This window comes from Borostomias antarcticus (assembly GCF_949987555.1).
Source record: "Borostomias antarcticus genome assembly, chromosome: 14".
Classification (NCBI taxonomy): Eukaryota; Metazoa; Chordata; class Actinopteri; order Stomiiformes; family Stomiidae; genus Borostomias; species Borostomias antarcticus.
In genome coordinates, this window is record NC_140247.1 from 17,057,256 (window position 1) to 17,071,671 (window position 14,416).

A 14,416-nucleotide genomic window follows, 5' to 3' on the forward strand; every position below is an offset into this window, starting at 1 on the left:
ACACAGAAACACACACACACACACAAACACACACACATAGAAACACACAGACTCACAGAAATACAAATACACACACACACACACACACACACACACACAGCTAAAGCACTAGAAAGTATGACAAAGACATTTCAGAAATGTGACTGTGTGTGTGTGTGTGTGTGTGTGTGTGTGTGTGTCTTCCTGGCCAGCCACCCGTTCCCGCGCGTGTTTAACCCCTGCAACCAGAGGGAGCTGCAGAGCTACCTGGGCTCCGGAGGAGGGAAGTGTCTGTTCAACCTGCCCAGCACCAGGGCCCTGTACGGGGGGCCGCGCTGTGGCAACGGCTACCTGGAGGACGGGGAGGAGTGTGACTGTGGAGACCAACAGGTAGTGTGTGTGTGTGTGTGTGTGTGTGTGTGTGTGTGTGTGTGTGTGTGTGTGTGTGTGTGTGTGTGTGTGTATGTGTAGCTTGGAGGGTAACCATGGTGATTGATCAGCTGTTTTCCCTAGGAGTGCACCAGTCCGTGCTGTAATGCCAACAACTGCACTCTGAAAGCAGGAGCGGAGTGTGCCCACGGGGTCTGCTGCCATGCCTGCAAGGTCCTAGAGACTACCCTCTCTATCCTACTCTCTCTCTCTCTCTCTCTCTCTCTCTTTATCCTACTCTCTCTCTTTCTCTCTCTCTATCCTACTCTCTCTCTCTCTCTCTATCTTACTCTCTCTCTATCCTACTCTCTCTCTCTGTCTCTCTCTCTCTCTCTCTCTCTCTCTATCTATCCTACTCTCTCTCTCTATCCTACTCTCTCTCTCTCTATCCTACTCTCTCTCTCTCTCTCCCTATCCTACTCTCTCTCTCTCTCTCTATCCTACTATCTCTCTCTATCCTACTCTCTCTCTCTCTATCCTACTCTCTCTCTCTCTCTATCCTACTCTCTCTCTCTCTATCCTACTCTCTCACTATCTCTCTTTCTCTCTCACTCTCTCTATCCTACTCTCTCTCTATCCTACTCTCTCTCTCTCTCTCTCTCTCTCTCTCTCTTTCTCTCTCTCTCTCTCTCTATCCTACTCTCTCTCTCTCGCTCTCTCTATCCTACTCTCTCTCTCTTTCTCTCTCTCTCTCTCTATCCTACTCTCTCTCTTTCTCTCTCTCTATCTTACTCTCTCTCTCTATCCTACTCTCTCTCTCTTTCTCTCTCTCTATCTTACTCTCTCTATCCTACTCTCTCTCTCCTACTCTCTCTATCCTACTCTCTATATATCCTACTCTCTCTCTCTCTATCTTACTCTATCTCTCTATCCTACTCTCTCTCTCTCTCTCTCTCTCTCTCTCTCTCTCTCTATCCTACTCTCTCTTTCCCTCTCTCTCTGTAATCGTTTCCATTCTCTCCTTTAACTGCCCCTTCCTCCTTCCTCTCTCTCTCTCTCCCCCCCTCTCTCTAGCTGAAGAGTCCAGGTGTGCTGTGCCGCCCACCCTCTGGGTCATGTGACCTGCCGGAGTACTGCGACGGGAAGGCGGAGTCATGTCCCGCCAACTTCTACCTGGTGGACGGGACTTCCTGTGCAGAGGGGCGGGCCTACTGCTACACGGGCATGTGTCTGACGCTGGACCAGCAGTGTCAATCTCTCTGGGGGCAGGGTCAGTGACCTGCTAACTATTTAGGATTTGCTTTTATTCATGCATCACATTGTAACACTATCAGGTCACAATTTAGGGTTCCAAACAGCACCTTACTAACCTGAAAAGGGTTCTATTTGGAAAGGTTTTTCAGTGGGTTCTTCCACAGTTACAAATGACTCTGCACATCCATCCATCCATCCATCCATCCATCCATCCATCGCCATCCGCTTATCCGGGGTCGGGTCGCGGAGGCAGCAGCTCCAGCAGGGGGCCCCAGACATCCCTTTCCCTGGCAGCATCAACCAGCTCTGCCTGGGGAATCTTTAGCCGCTCACAGGCCAGTGCGGAGATGTAGTCTCGCCACTTAGTCCTGGGTCTACCCCATAGGGGTGTGCCGGGAGCCCACTATTTGTATTTGTATTTGTACGGAATTTGTTCCGGACGGAACCGGAAGTGGGTGGGGCTTAAACCGGAAGTATGTGGGCTTAAACTGAGGGGAAATGTAATTTCTTTAGCCTTATATTAATTGGCATTGCAATTGCTGTGCTTTCAACGTATCCAAATTGCTGTTTATATATATTATTATTATTGTCATTAATTATGAAGTATAATTCCTCATCATCATCATCCTGTATGTTTTTATTTTAACAAACTATGAAGTGTCAGAACCCCACCACCACCCTTAACTGGGTGACATTCTACATTTAGTTAGAAACTGAAAAACATTTTTCTAAATCAAAATATAAGTCCTCATTGGAACTTTGCTAGAACAGCTATAGTAGCTCTATTTCTCCCGTGTCATAATATCTAATATATTATCTGCAACCATGTGACACAGGCAGCGTGGTGTAATGGTTTTCACAAACCCAGCAATAAACATGTATTACTATAAATATAATTCAAAAGATAAACATTTTACACTCAAACCAAGAATCTAAACTCTAAAATAATACATGCTTATGTTGGAGGGTTTGTGTTAGTTTGGACCCAAATGACTGGACTCAGGGAGGCGGAAAAAGGTACCCAAGGCGCTCGGTCAAATTGATTAACTTATTGGCTGGAAAAGTGCTTAAAAAGCCTTTAATCCATATGTAGGCTACAATAAAAACCGAAACATGTTTTTATTGTAGGCCTATATAGCCCGATGGATTAAAGGCTTTTTAAACACTGTGTGCTTGTTAATCCAGAAATAACTCAGAAAGTTGTCAGGAGTCCGTAATCCAAAGTTTCTGCTTTCTATTTCCTTTTACAAACAAATCGGAGGGGTCATATCATGTCACTGCTTCAGCACAACCATTAAACACAAATTATATAGGTCTATTCAAATTAGGATCATGTGTGAGCCACTACAATAAAGCGTAGGCCTAAATGGTTCAAAAAAGCGTGCGCCTCTAGAACGCGCTAGGGCCTATGGATGAAAAGAACATTACAAATGTTCAATAAACAATATTCCAACAACCCAAATATTCAATTTATAAGCTACATATGCAATCAATCATGCATTTGCACAGCAAATATGACATAAAGCCTAATTAAATGTAGCCTAGGGTATAGGCTAATAAGCTGAGGAAAATGACTATAGGCCTAATTGTAGGCCTATAGCCTAGAGTTTCAAGGAAGACGACGACTTACTGCCGAGGACACGGACCAGGGGCGGACTGGGGAAAGAAAATCAGGCCCACTGAACGGGCTTTCCGATTGTGAATACTAAACTGTCGGCAAGTTGTTGAGCGGGGGGAGGGGGGGGAGGCGGGGTGACAGGCAATTCTGCTTGCCGTGCGATTTTTTGAGCGGGGGGAGGGGGGGGGGGGAGGGGTAAGGCAATACCGATTGTCGTGCTCGTGCGATTTGTTGACGGGGGGGGGCAACCAAGCCGGCCCACTTGAGGACCGGCCCATTGGGATTCGTCCATTCGGCCACCGCTGGTCGGTGGTTCCACGACCAGGACGAAATCTGCATTGTTCCTCTTCGATCTGAGGTTCAACTATAATAATAATTTTATTTATACAGCGCTTTCAATCAAAGTGCTTTACAGAGCAACTAAAAAGGCAAGTGTAAACACTCAACATTAAAAAACAACACAACACTCTGTAAGACACATATACAACAGAAAACAGGTGGGTCTTTAGCTTAGCCTTAAACACCTCCACTGAGCAAGCCTGTCTAATGTCAATTGGAAGACGGTTCCAGAGGGTCGGTGCGTGGAAAGAAAAAGCCCGCTCACCCACCGTCTTCTTTTTGGGGACAGTGAGCAGACCCTGGGAGCGCAATGACCTTGAGGGGACATATGGGATCAAAAGGTCCTTCAGGTAGGATGGCGCAGTGCCATTCACAGCTTTGTAAACTAGCAGCAACATCTTAAAGTCTGCTCTAACATGAACCGGGAGCCAATGAAGGGCAGCAAGCACTGGTGAGATGTGAGCATATTTGGTTGACCCAGTCAGAATGCGAGCTACTCTTCTTAGGCAACCCTGACAGAAGGGAGTTACAATAGTCCAAACGGGAGGTCACAAAAGGATGAATAAGCACTTCTGCATCTTCAGATGACAAGAGTGATCTAATCTTGGCGATTCTCCTGAGATGAAAGAAGGCAATTTTGGTCACCTCCTTGACATGAGAATCGAATACAAGAGTTTGATCAAAGATAACACCAAGATTTCTAACTCTGTCCTTGCACTGAATCACACAGTCATCTAAGGTCAGGACAGGTTGATCATTCAGATTATTCAGTCTTGCCGCACCGATAACCATAATCTCAGTCTTGGTTTCGTTTAACAGCAGGAAGTAAGCTGACAACCAGTTCTTCACAGCAGCCAGGCAAGCCTTAATCCTAGCTAAGTCTGAAACATTTCCTGATGTAATAGGCAGATACAATTGTATCAGCTGGACTCTCCTTTCCAGCACCTTGGAGTACACTTTCCCTGGGAGGCTGAGTAATGTGATGCCTCTATAATTGGCACACACCCTCTGGTCCCCTTTTTTGAATATTGGGACCACCACCCCAGTCTGCCACTCCTTTGGCACTGCCCCGGACTTTCACGCAATGTTAAAGAGGCATGTCAACAAAGACTGCCCCTCAACACCCAGCGCCTTCAGCATTTCTGGACGGATCTCATCAGTCCCTGGGGCTTTGCCACTGTGGAGTTGTTTGATTACCTCAGTGACCTCCTCCAGGGAAATTGGCGATGATCCCCCATCATCTTCTGGCTCTGCCTCGATCATAGAGGGTGGATTAGTCGGGTTCAGGAGTTCCTCAAAGTGCTCCTTCCAACGTTCAACAACCTCCTCAGTTGAGGTCAGCAGTGTCCCTTCCTTGCTGTACACAGCTTATATGGTCCCCCACTTTCCCTTCCTGAGGTGCCTGATGGTCTTCCAGAAACACTTTGGTGCCGACCGAAAGTCCTTCTCCATGGTTTCTCCGAACTCCTCCAACCTCGCTGCTTTGTCTTGGTCACGGCCGAGGCCGCAGCCCTCCAGGCCAGTCGATACCCTGCAACTGCTTCTGTAGTTCCCCGGGCTAACATGTCCTGGAAGGCCTCCTTCTTCAGTCAGACGGCTTCCCTGACCACCGGTGTCCACCACGGTGTCCGAGGGTTACCGCCCCTTGAGGTACCTATGGCCCTCAGGCCACAGCTCCCAGCCGCAGCTTCAGCAATGGAGGCTTTGAACACTGACCACTCATGCTTGATGTCCCCAACCTCCACAGGGATGCCTGAGAAGCTCCGCTGGAGGTGGCAATTGAAATCTCTCTGGACAGGCTCTTTCTCCAGATGTTCCCAGTTCACCCTCACTACACACTTGGGTTTTCCAGGTCTGTCCAGCAGCTTCCCCCGCCATCGAGCTGGATGGTGATCCAGATGGTGATCAGTGGACAGCTCTGCCCCTCTCTTTACCTGAGTATCCAAAACACATGGCAGCAGATCAGATGATACAATAATAACAAAATCGATCATTGACCTTCGGCCTAAGGTGTTCTGATGCCAGGTGTACTTGTGGGCATCCTTGTGTTCGAACATGGTGTTTGTTATGGACAAACCGTGACTAGCACAGAAGTCCAACAACAAAACACCACTCGGGTTCAAATTGTGGTGGCAATGCCTCCCAATCACACCCCTGTGCACATCCCTCTTTTATTATAATGAATTTGATGTTGGTGAGAAGGTGACAGACTGTAGTTGTGTTCAAGGATAACACGTGATCTGGGAACAGTGCTAGAATCGCAGATACAGTAAAGGTTCTAGATCTAGAAATACTGTTAGTCTACACCAGGCATTCCCAAACTGTGAGGCGGGCCTCCCCTGGGGGCCCCCAAAGAAATTCAGTGGAGGCGCAGAGGGATGGTTAGACAAGGAAAAAAAAGGGGAAAAAATAAATATATATATATTTTTGAAATGTCTATGGTTTTTATGAATGAAACGTGATTTTAAAGGTCAGAAAATCAAAATAAATTAAAGCTGCTTCGCAGCGATGAGGCGGGGCCAGGCAATTTCCGACAAGTTTAGGAGCAATAAGCGAGAGAATAGGACAACAAGAAAGTTGACATTCCAATGTTCATTTTGTACATTCGTATCGTAAAACATTTGTAAAACATTTTGATGCGTTGTAAGCTCGATTTTGATAATTCAACAATGGTCAATGAGTTTGTGAATTACAGTCTGAAGATCCAGTGTAGCAAGTTTGGTGTTAATTGATTGAAAAATGTTGGATGAGATATGTTTATTAATTTTTACAGGTTTTGTTTGCTTTTCTTCATAATTGAACATTAACTTCAGCAGCTGTGTACTCAGTCAGTTGCCAATCAATCGATTTAGTCATTGTAATCCTCGGCGGGGGTGGGGTAGGGTTGCCAACAGCGATGTCTCAGATTCGTGGAGCTTGCGTTGGACTGTGGGTAACGTAGTTTTCTCTGTATGAAGTGTTGGTTTCAGAGGACAGAATTAAACATATTTTAAAAAATTCAATTTTTGAGATAAAATTCCGAAAGAAATCATACTACATCTTGGATATGTGGCTAATGTTGTCACTTTTTATGAGGATGATCAGACATTGATTTGGCGAGAATTAATAGGAACTATATACAGAACTGTTAACAGTAAAACTTTTTGATGTGCTGTGGGCTCAATTTTTCATATTTCAAAAATCTGTGAGGATCGTTTGGTAAGGACAGTCTGAAGATACAGTAGATCAATTTTGGTGTCAATTGAACTAAAAATGTGGGAGGAGATAGGTTTGATAGGTTTAACAGTTTATGAAGAAATCAGAGTGATGGACTTCAAAATTCCTGCAAGGTCAAAGCGTATGAAAGTTTTGTCTCACTTGGGCCTACATTCACGTGGTGGTTTTACAGTGATAGCACCTATGGCTGATTTGTTATGATTTTTTAAAGTTTTAAACTTTAGCCTGTTGCTGTAGCGCCACCTTCAGGTTTATTGACCTACAATGCAGGTTGAGGACTTTGGGTATAGTACTGGAGCTATGTGCAAATTTTGGTGATTTTTTGTCCACGGGAAGTTAGACTTCAGTGGAAGATGGAGAATAATAATAATAATCAGAATTCCTGCAAGGTCAGAGTGTATGAAAGTTTTGTCTCACTTGGGACTACATTCGCGTGGTGGTTTTACAGTGATGGCACCTATGGCTGATTTGTTATGATTTTTTAAAGTTTTAAACTTTAGACTGTTGCTGTAGCGCCACCTTCAGCTTTATTTACCTACAATGCAGGTTGAGGACTTTGGGTATAGTACTGGAGCTATGTGCACATTTTGGTGATTTTTTCACCACAGGAAGTTAGACTTCAGTGGAAGATGGAGAATAATAATAATAAGTAAAACATTTTGATGCATTGTAAGCTCAATTTTGATAATTCAATAATCTGGTCAATGAGTTTGTGAATGACAGTTTGAAGATCCAGTGTAGCAACTTTAGTGTTAATTGATTGAAAAATGTGGGTTACAGGTTTTGTTAGCTTTTTTTTCATAATTGAACATTAACTTCAGCAGCTGTGTACTCAGTCAGTTGCCAATCAATCGATTTAGTCATTGTAATCCTCGGCGGGGGTGGGGTAGGGTTGCCAACAGCGATGTCTCAGATTCGTGGAGCTTGCGTTGGATTGTGGGTAACGTAGTTTTCTCTGTATGAAGTGTTGGTTTCAGAGGACAGAATTAAACATATTTTAAAAAATTCAATTTTTGAGATAGAATTCTGAAAAAAATCATACTACATCTTGAATATGTGGCCAATGTTGTCACTTTTTATGAGGATGATCAGACATTGATTTGGCGAGAATTAATAGGAACTGTATACAGAACTGTTAACAGTAAAACTTTTTGAAGTGCTGTAGGCTCTATTTTTCATATTTCAAAAATCTGTGAGGATCGTTTGGTAAGGACAGTCTGAAGATACAGTAGATCGATTTTGGTGTCAATTGAACAAAAAATGTGGGAGGAGATAGGTTTGATAGGTTTTACAGTTTATGAAGAAATCAGAGTGATGGACTTCAAAATTCCTGCAAGGTCAAAGCGTATGAAAGTTTTGTCTCACTTGGGACTACATTCACGTGGTGGTTTTACAGTGATAGCACCTATGGCTGATTTGTTATGATTTTTTTAAAGTTTTAAACTTTAGACTGTTGCTGTAGCGCCACCTTCAGGTTTATTGACCTACAATGCAGGTTGAGGACTTTGGGTATAGGACTGGAGCTTTGTGCAAATTTTGGTGATTTTTTGTCCACGGGAAGTTAGACTTCAGTGGAAGATGGAGAATAATAATAATTATAATAATAATAATAATAATATAGGCAAATACAATAGGGTTCCGGCAGCTACGCTGCCTGGCCCCTAATAAAGGGAGAGATGAATACTAAATTTGTGGATAGTGCAGAGAGAGCCTCCCCCCACATGCATGAATGTATTGTGCGAAAACGTCATAACGTTAACTAGCAACAGGTGCCACCGAGCTAACTTAGCTGTGTAACGTTATGGGCTAGCTAACGCTGCCTTGCATAATGGACAAATTTGGGGGGTGTCATTGTTTTCAGAGGGGAGGCCCACATTGATGGAGTTTGGGAACCCATGGTCTACACCAATCTCTGCCATCTTCCCAGGGCGTCCCCCAACATGATGCCTTCATCTCTAGGATGCGATGCCCTGGGGTTTGCTGTTGAGGGAGCTAGGGGACAGGATTAGGGTTTGTGATTGGACGTGGGGGTACAGGATTAGGGTTTGTGATTGGACGAGGGCTCCTGTATGCATGCCTGTGATCGCTGTGTGGGAGGGCTTTTCTGGACAGGCTTTTTAGTGCAAAGCAGTATTGGATGGGTTTGGGTTAGGGTTACCAGAGCAGTATGGGATGCCATCTGTCCTCAAGTAGGTGGTCCTATAACACGGCATGTGTGTGTGTGTGTGTGTGTGTGTGTGTGTGTGTGTGTGTGTGTGTGTGTGTGTGTGTGTGTGTGTGCGTGTGTTTGTGTGTGCGTGCGCATGTGTGTGTATGTGTGTTTGTGTATTGCGTGCGTATGTGTGTGTGTGTGTGTGTGTGTGTTTTCTCTCGTCTGACCACAGACGCGCGCCCGGCCCCTGACGTGTGTTTTGAGCGGGTGAACGAGGCAGGAAACACCTATGGGAACTGCGGAAAAGACCTGATGGGGAAGTACCGAGGCTGTAGGGAGAGGTGAGGTCACTCACAATCACAATCACAATCAGAATTAATTTATTGCCATTGTACTTTACATACTTAGGATTTTTTTTCTGACCTGTGGTGCTTATACTGTAGCAATACAACAATGGACAGGTGCAAGGACAGGACAGGACAGTGCATGACAGGACTACTACTACTGTAGATTTATACTGATATCATCTTTATACTCCATCACTGAAATCCCCTCTCTGGTAGAAAGCAGCACATCTCAACACTCATTCAGGTCACATGCCAGGGGCGACTGTAGCTCAGTTGGTAGAGCAGGTCGTTCAATGATCGAAGGGTCAGTACTTTGAATCCCAGCTCCGACGTCCACATGTCAAAGTGTCCTTGAGCAAGACACCTAACCCCAAATTGCTCCCAATGAGCAGGTTAGCACCTTGCATGGCAGCTACCTCCATTGGTGTTTGAATGTGTGGGTGAATGAGAGGCCATTGTAATGTAGCGTGTTCTGGGGTTAGAGCTATGACTATGACCGGTATAACTTATGATTATCACCAATATGAATGGAAATGGATTTAAGGCGTTAACTCACTCGTGGGGCACCACCCTGTTATGTACAGGGAAACAAGATAAACTTTATCAATAGTCTAATTTATTCATCAATCTCATTCTGTAGGCGGAGTTCTTGACTCAATCAAGTGCTAGTTTTGTCAGCGTTTTGATCTGAACTATTGTATATGATCATAAGTAACTTTAAACGACGGTCCTCTCTCCAAACTCTAACTGACTCTTAACCCAATCTCATCAATCAATCAATCAATCAAAGCTTTATTTGTAGCGCATTTCATACACAGAGGAAACACAATGCGCTTTACAGAGAACAAGGGAGGTGGGTATACGACCCACCCCTACATATTCCAGAGGGAAGCAAAAAAAGAATATTACCCAGGGGCCAAAAAAGTGAGCTGTAAAAATTCTTCCCTGACCCCTCTCAACGAGACGATCGAGCAAGCTCCTGGAGTTTGTCTAACGGCTAAGAACATTTATAGAGCAATAAATGACATTAAATTACATTTTCAGAGCAAAAAGGGCTAAAAACATCATAGGAGAGACATGGCAAACACTGGTGTATGTATGTGTATGTGTGCGTGAGTGTGCCTGGGCCCAGATAGAGGCAGGGGTCGGGGGTAGGTTGGGGGGTGCGTGAGTGTGAGTGTGCCTGGGTCCAGATAGAGGCAGAGGTTGGGGTAGAGAGGGGGTAGGAAAAGGATACGGACCCGGGTTAGGGTGAGGGGAAGGGGATCTGAGCCCAGGACTGGTGTATGTCTGCGTGTGTGTGTATGCCTGGGCCCAGATAGAGGCAGGGGTTGGGGTAGGGTTGGGGTAGGAAAAGGATACGGACCCGGGTTAGGGTGAGGGGAAGACATATGACATCATGAAACAGAGCGGTTAAAAACCTTGATTCGGGTCACGTGCGTCAGGGCGGTGGTGGTGTGCTCGCCCCCTCAGCGCGCCATCCAGTTCAGCTGTCTGTCCGTCGTGTCAACCGCAGGGACGCCAAGTGCGGGAAGATCCAGTGCCTGAGCTCTGCCTCCAAGCCCATCGAGACCAACGCCGTCTCCATCGACACCACGGTGACCGCCAGCGGCCGCAAAGTGCTGTGCAAGGGGACCCATGTGTACCGGCCGGGCCAGGGGGAGGAGGAGGAGGGCCAGGCCGAGGACACTCTGGACCCAGGCCTGGTCATGACGGGCACCAAGTGCGGAGAGGCCGGGGTGAGGCTCTGGGGGAACTCAGAAGTTAGGCTCTGGGGGAACTCAGAAGTTAGGTTCTGGGGGAACTCAGAAGTTAGGCTCTGGGGGAACTCAGAAGTTAGGTTCTGGGGGAACTCAGAAGTTAGGTTCTGGGGGAACTCAGAAGTTAGGCTCTGGGGGAACTCAGAAGTTAGGTTCTTGGGGAACTCAGAAGTAAGGTTCTGGGGGACCTCAGAAGTTAGGTTCTGGGGGAACTCAGAAGTGGTTATTGTAATTGAGGCGGATCCTTGTCTGCTTATCAAAACCTTTCATCTTCATAAGAGCATTAAGATGGACTGTGCAGTATGTGGCCCTGGTGACTCACTCTCTGTCTCTCTCTCCCCTCTCTTCTCTCCCCTCCTCTTCTCTCTCTCTTTCTCTCTTTCCCTTGTCTCTCTCTCCCTCTCTCTCCCTCAGATCTGTTTTGGAGGAGAATGCCGCAACGCGTCTTTCCTGAAAGCAGATGAATGCAACGCCAAGTGCCACGGTCATGGGGTATGGTTTAGGAGGAGTGTGTGTGTGTGTGTGTGTGTGTGTGTGTGTGTGTGTGTGTGTGTGTGTGTGTGTGTGTGTGTGTGAGAGTGTGTGAGTGTTGTGTGTACTGGACCTGAGCCAGTAAGGCTGGCAGCCCTGTGCTGTGTTTCGTCATGGCGACCTTGCAGTACCTCAGCTGTCTCAAAACCTCCGTTACTCAAACAGTCAGATGAACAATGTATTTAATAGTCTGTAAAGCTTTTCTAAGAGTTCATGCATAGTGATGAAAACTAACCACATCCTCTCCTCCCCTTTCTTCTCCTTTGTTCCTCTATCCTCTCCTCCCCTCTCATCTTCTCCCTTCCCCTCCCCTCCCCTCTCCTCCTCTCTCCCCTCATCTCCTCTGCTTCCCTCTCCTTTCCTCTTCTCTGCTTTTCTCTCCTCTCTCCAGCTGTGTAACAACAACCATAACTGCCACTGTGACCAAGGCTGGGCTCCGCCCCTATGCAACCAGGTGGGGAGTGGGGGGAGCCTGGACAGTGGACCCGTCTTGAGGCACAGTAAGACACAATCAATCAATAAATCAATCAATCTATCTATCTATCTATCTATCTATCTATCTATCTCTCTCTCCGTCCATCCATCCATCTATCTATCTATCTATCTATCTATCTATCTATCTCTCTCTCTCTCTCTCTCTCCGTCCATCCATCCATCTATCTATCTATCTATCTATCTATCTATCTATCTATCTATCTATCTATCTATCTATCTATCTATCTATCTATCTATCTATCTATCTATCTATCTATCTATCTATCTACATATTCACCTACCAATCAATTAATTTCTGGTGTTTGAAACTGTCCCTGTGTTGGTTTTTAGGGTATATTTTAGGGTGTACACTATTTTAGACTACTATAGGTCTGCATTAGTACTGACCTTTCGTCTTGTTTTACTTTCCTAGGCAGTCTACTTCCTGTCCTGTTGCTCCTCCCCCTGGCTCTCTTCGTGCTATTGGCTGTGGTGGGAGTATGGTGCCGCTGCAGGCATAAGCTCGGCCCTCTGAAAACCCCAGGCCCGCCTCCTCCATCCAGGTACGTTTCTTGACGTTTCTACTGAATTTCTACTGACAGGACAGAACTTTCTACCCATCACCCTCTGTCTAACCAAGAACCCTTGAACAGCATGACTCTGGTTTTGCTGTTGATAACGCCCTTCCGCTGTAAGTGTGTGTCGCTGAAGTGTGACCTCAGCGGGGGGCATAACATAGTGTGAGTGCGTATAACAGAAGGCTGATACTTGGTTACTGTGTGTGTGTGTGTGTGTGTGTGTGTGTGTGTGTGTGTGTGTGTGTGTGTGTGTGTGCATGTGTGTGTGTGTGTGTTTACACCCTCAGATGTCCTGTGTCAACCGAAGCCAAACCCATCCATGCCAGCGGTCACGGCAGCGGTCACGCCAACCCTACGTTCCTGCTGAGGACACAGGGCTCAGACCAGATGGTGAGGGAGCGTTTGCTCCACCGATAAGATGACACCAAACTACTGACTGTCTCTGAGACTCACCTCCATATGATTGCCTTACTGTACACTACCGCTGACATTAACTACAGTGTCTTGGACAAGGAAGTGCAGCTAAGTACACACATGTTCTTTGATAGTGTTTAGAACAGCCTGATGTTGTTGTTGTCGTGTGTGTGGCGCTGTGTGTTGACAGGCTGAGTCTGGTCCTGGTCAGAGCCCATCCTGTCCCAGGGGCAGACACGCCATCGTCCGTCCCACCATCAAACCTCCCCCGATACCTGCCTATGCCGCCCAGCAGAGGGAGAGACCGCCACAGCCCCCTCCTAAACCCTCCGTGACCCCACCTCTACCTACCCTGAGCCCCACCCCCCACCCCTCCCCACCATTGCCCCCCAAACCCCGTCCTGAACCCCCTAGCAGACCGCCTCCCCCTTTGCCCCAAACCAAACCCACCCAGGTAAGAAACGCCACTCACTCTTCAAAGCTCTAAAGCTTTATTGGTCATCATTGTATGGAACGGACAGTGATCTACATTTGCATTAAAGTAATTTAACAGACGCTTTCATCCAAAACGTCTGCTAAATGTACAATAAGTAGCCTACGTTTGTCTACAGTTAAGTGAACCGACTGTACATCCCAGTCATCGTCAGCAAAGCCTTCGATAACAACAAGTGGCACCACATATATAATATAATACTATATATATATAACAAAAGACATACACACATACAGTATGTAAGGTTAAAGTAGCATTGGTTAACAGTGAGAAACCATTGTAGAGAGGTGGAGAGGTCAGTGGAGGAATGCTGAGTCCAGATGTTCTCAGACTGGTCTTGACTCCTCTGAAAGATGGGTAGTGACTCCACCATCAGGACCGTAGGAACAGGGGAGGAGCCCAGTCAGAGAAGCAGGGGCATGACGGAGACCAGGGAGCCCATCTAGAGATGGTGGTGCTAGGCAGGCAGCAGAGGTGGTTGCTTGCAGATAGGGAGGGGCTGTTCCCTTTACCTCCCTGTAAGCGAAGCACCAAGGTCTTCAATCGGATGGAAGAGGGGTGTGGAGGAGGGGGGTTGCATGGGACAATTCAGCTTGTGCCAAATAGTCTTTCTCCTCTCTTTGGCTTTCATAGGATCAAATGTTACAGTCAAAGATTGGTCAAATATTAGTCAAAGGTTTACGTTTAGTTTTTTTCTGTTACATAAGCCTGGCGTAATTTCTTACAGGACACGGGTCAGACGCCTCAGCTGTAATCAGTTGACAGCCAGCTGTGCGATCAGCGTTTCAATCATTCAATCATCTATTATCCAACCACAGCCCTCACTCACAGCTAGGCGGTCTATTTAAACCACTTCCTGGCAGCTACACCGCTCTCTACTCTCGCAGGATAC

General features: G+C 46.3%; 1 protein-coding gene across 1 annotated transcript in view; it reads left to right on the forward strand.

Annotated features, from left to right (window-relative positions):
- The window catches only part of adam19b (ADAM metallopeptidase domain 19b), a gene marked incomplete at both ends in the record, with an annotated part of 40,346 nt that extends 26,376 nt beyond the window's left edge, over positions 1-13,970 (forward strand). Inside the window, 11 exons of the mRNA XM_084448531.1 lie at positions 192-369; positions 493-582; positions 1,423-1,618; positions 9,160-9,268; positions 10,791-11,013; positions 11,449-11,526; positions 11,957-12,065; positions 12,473-12,602; positions 12,905-13,007; positions 13,222-13,485; positions 13,878-13,970. Coding sequence (XP_084304657.1) covers positions 192-369; positions 493-582; positions 1,423-1,618; positions 9,160-9,268; positions 10,791-11,013; positions 11,449-11,526; positions 11,957-12,065; positions 12,473-12,602; positions 12,905-13,007; positions 13,222-13,485; positions 13,878-13,970 — 1,573 coding nt within the window. The remainder of the gene's footprint in view (positions 1-191; positions 370-492; positions 583-1,422; positions 1,619-9,159; positions 9,269-10,790; positions 11,014-11,448; positions 11,527-11,956; positions 12,066-12,472; positions 12,603-12,904; positions 13,008-13,221; positions 13,486-13,877) is intronic.
- Positions 13,971-14,416: the final 446 nt, after the last annotated feature.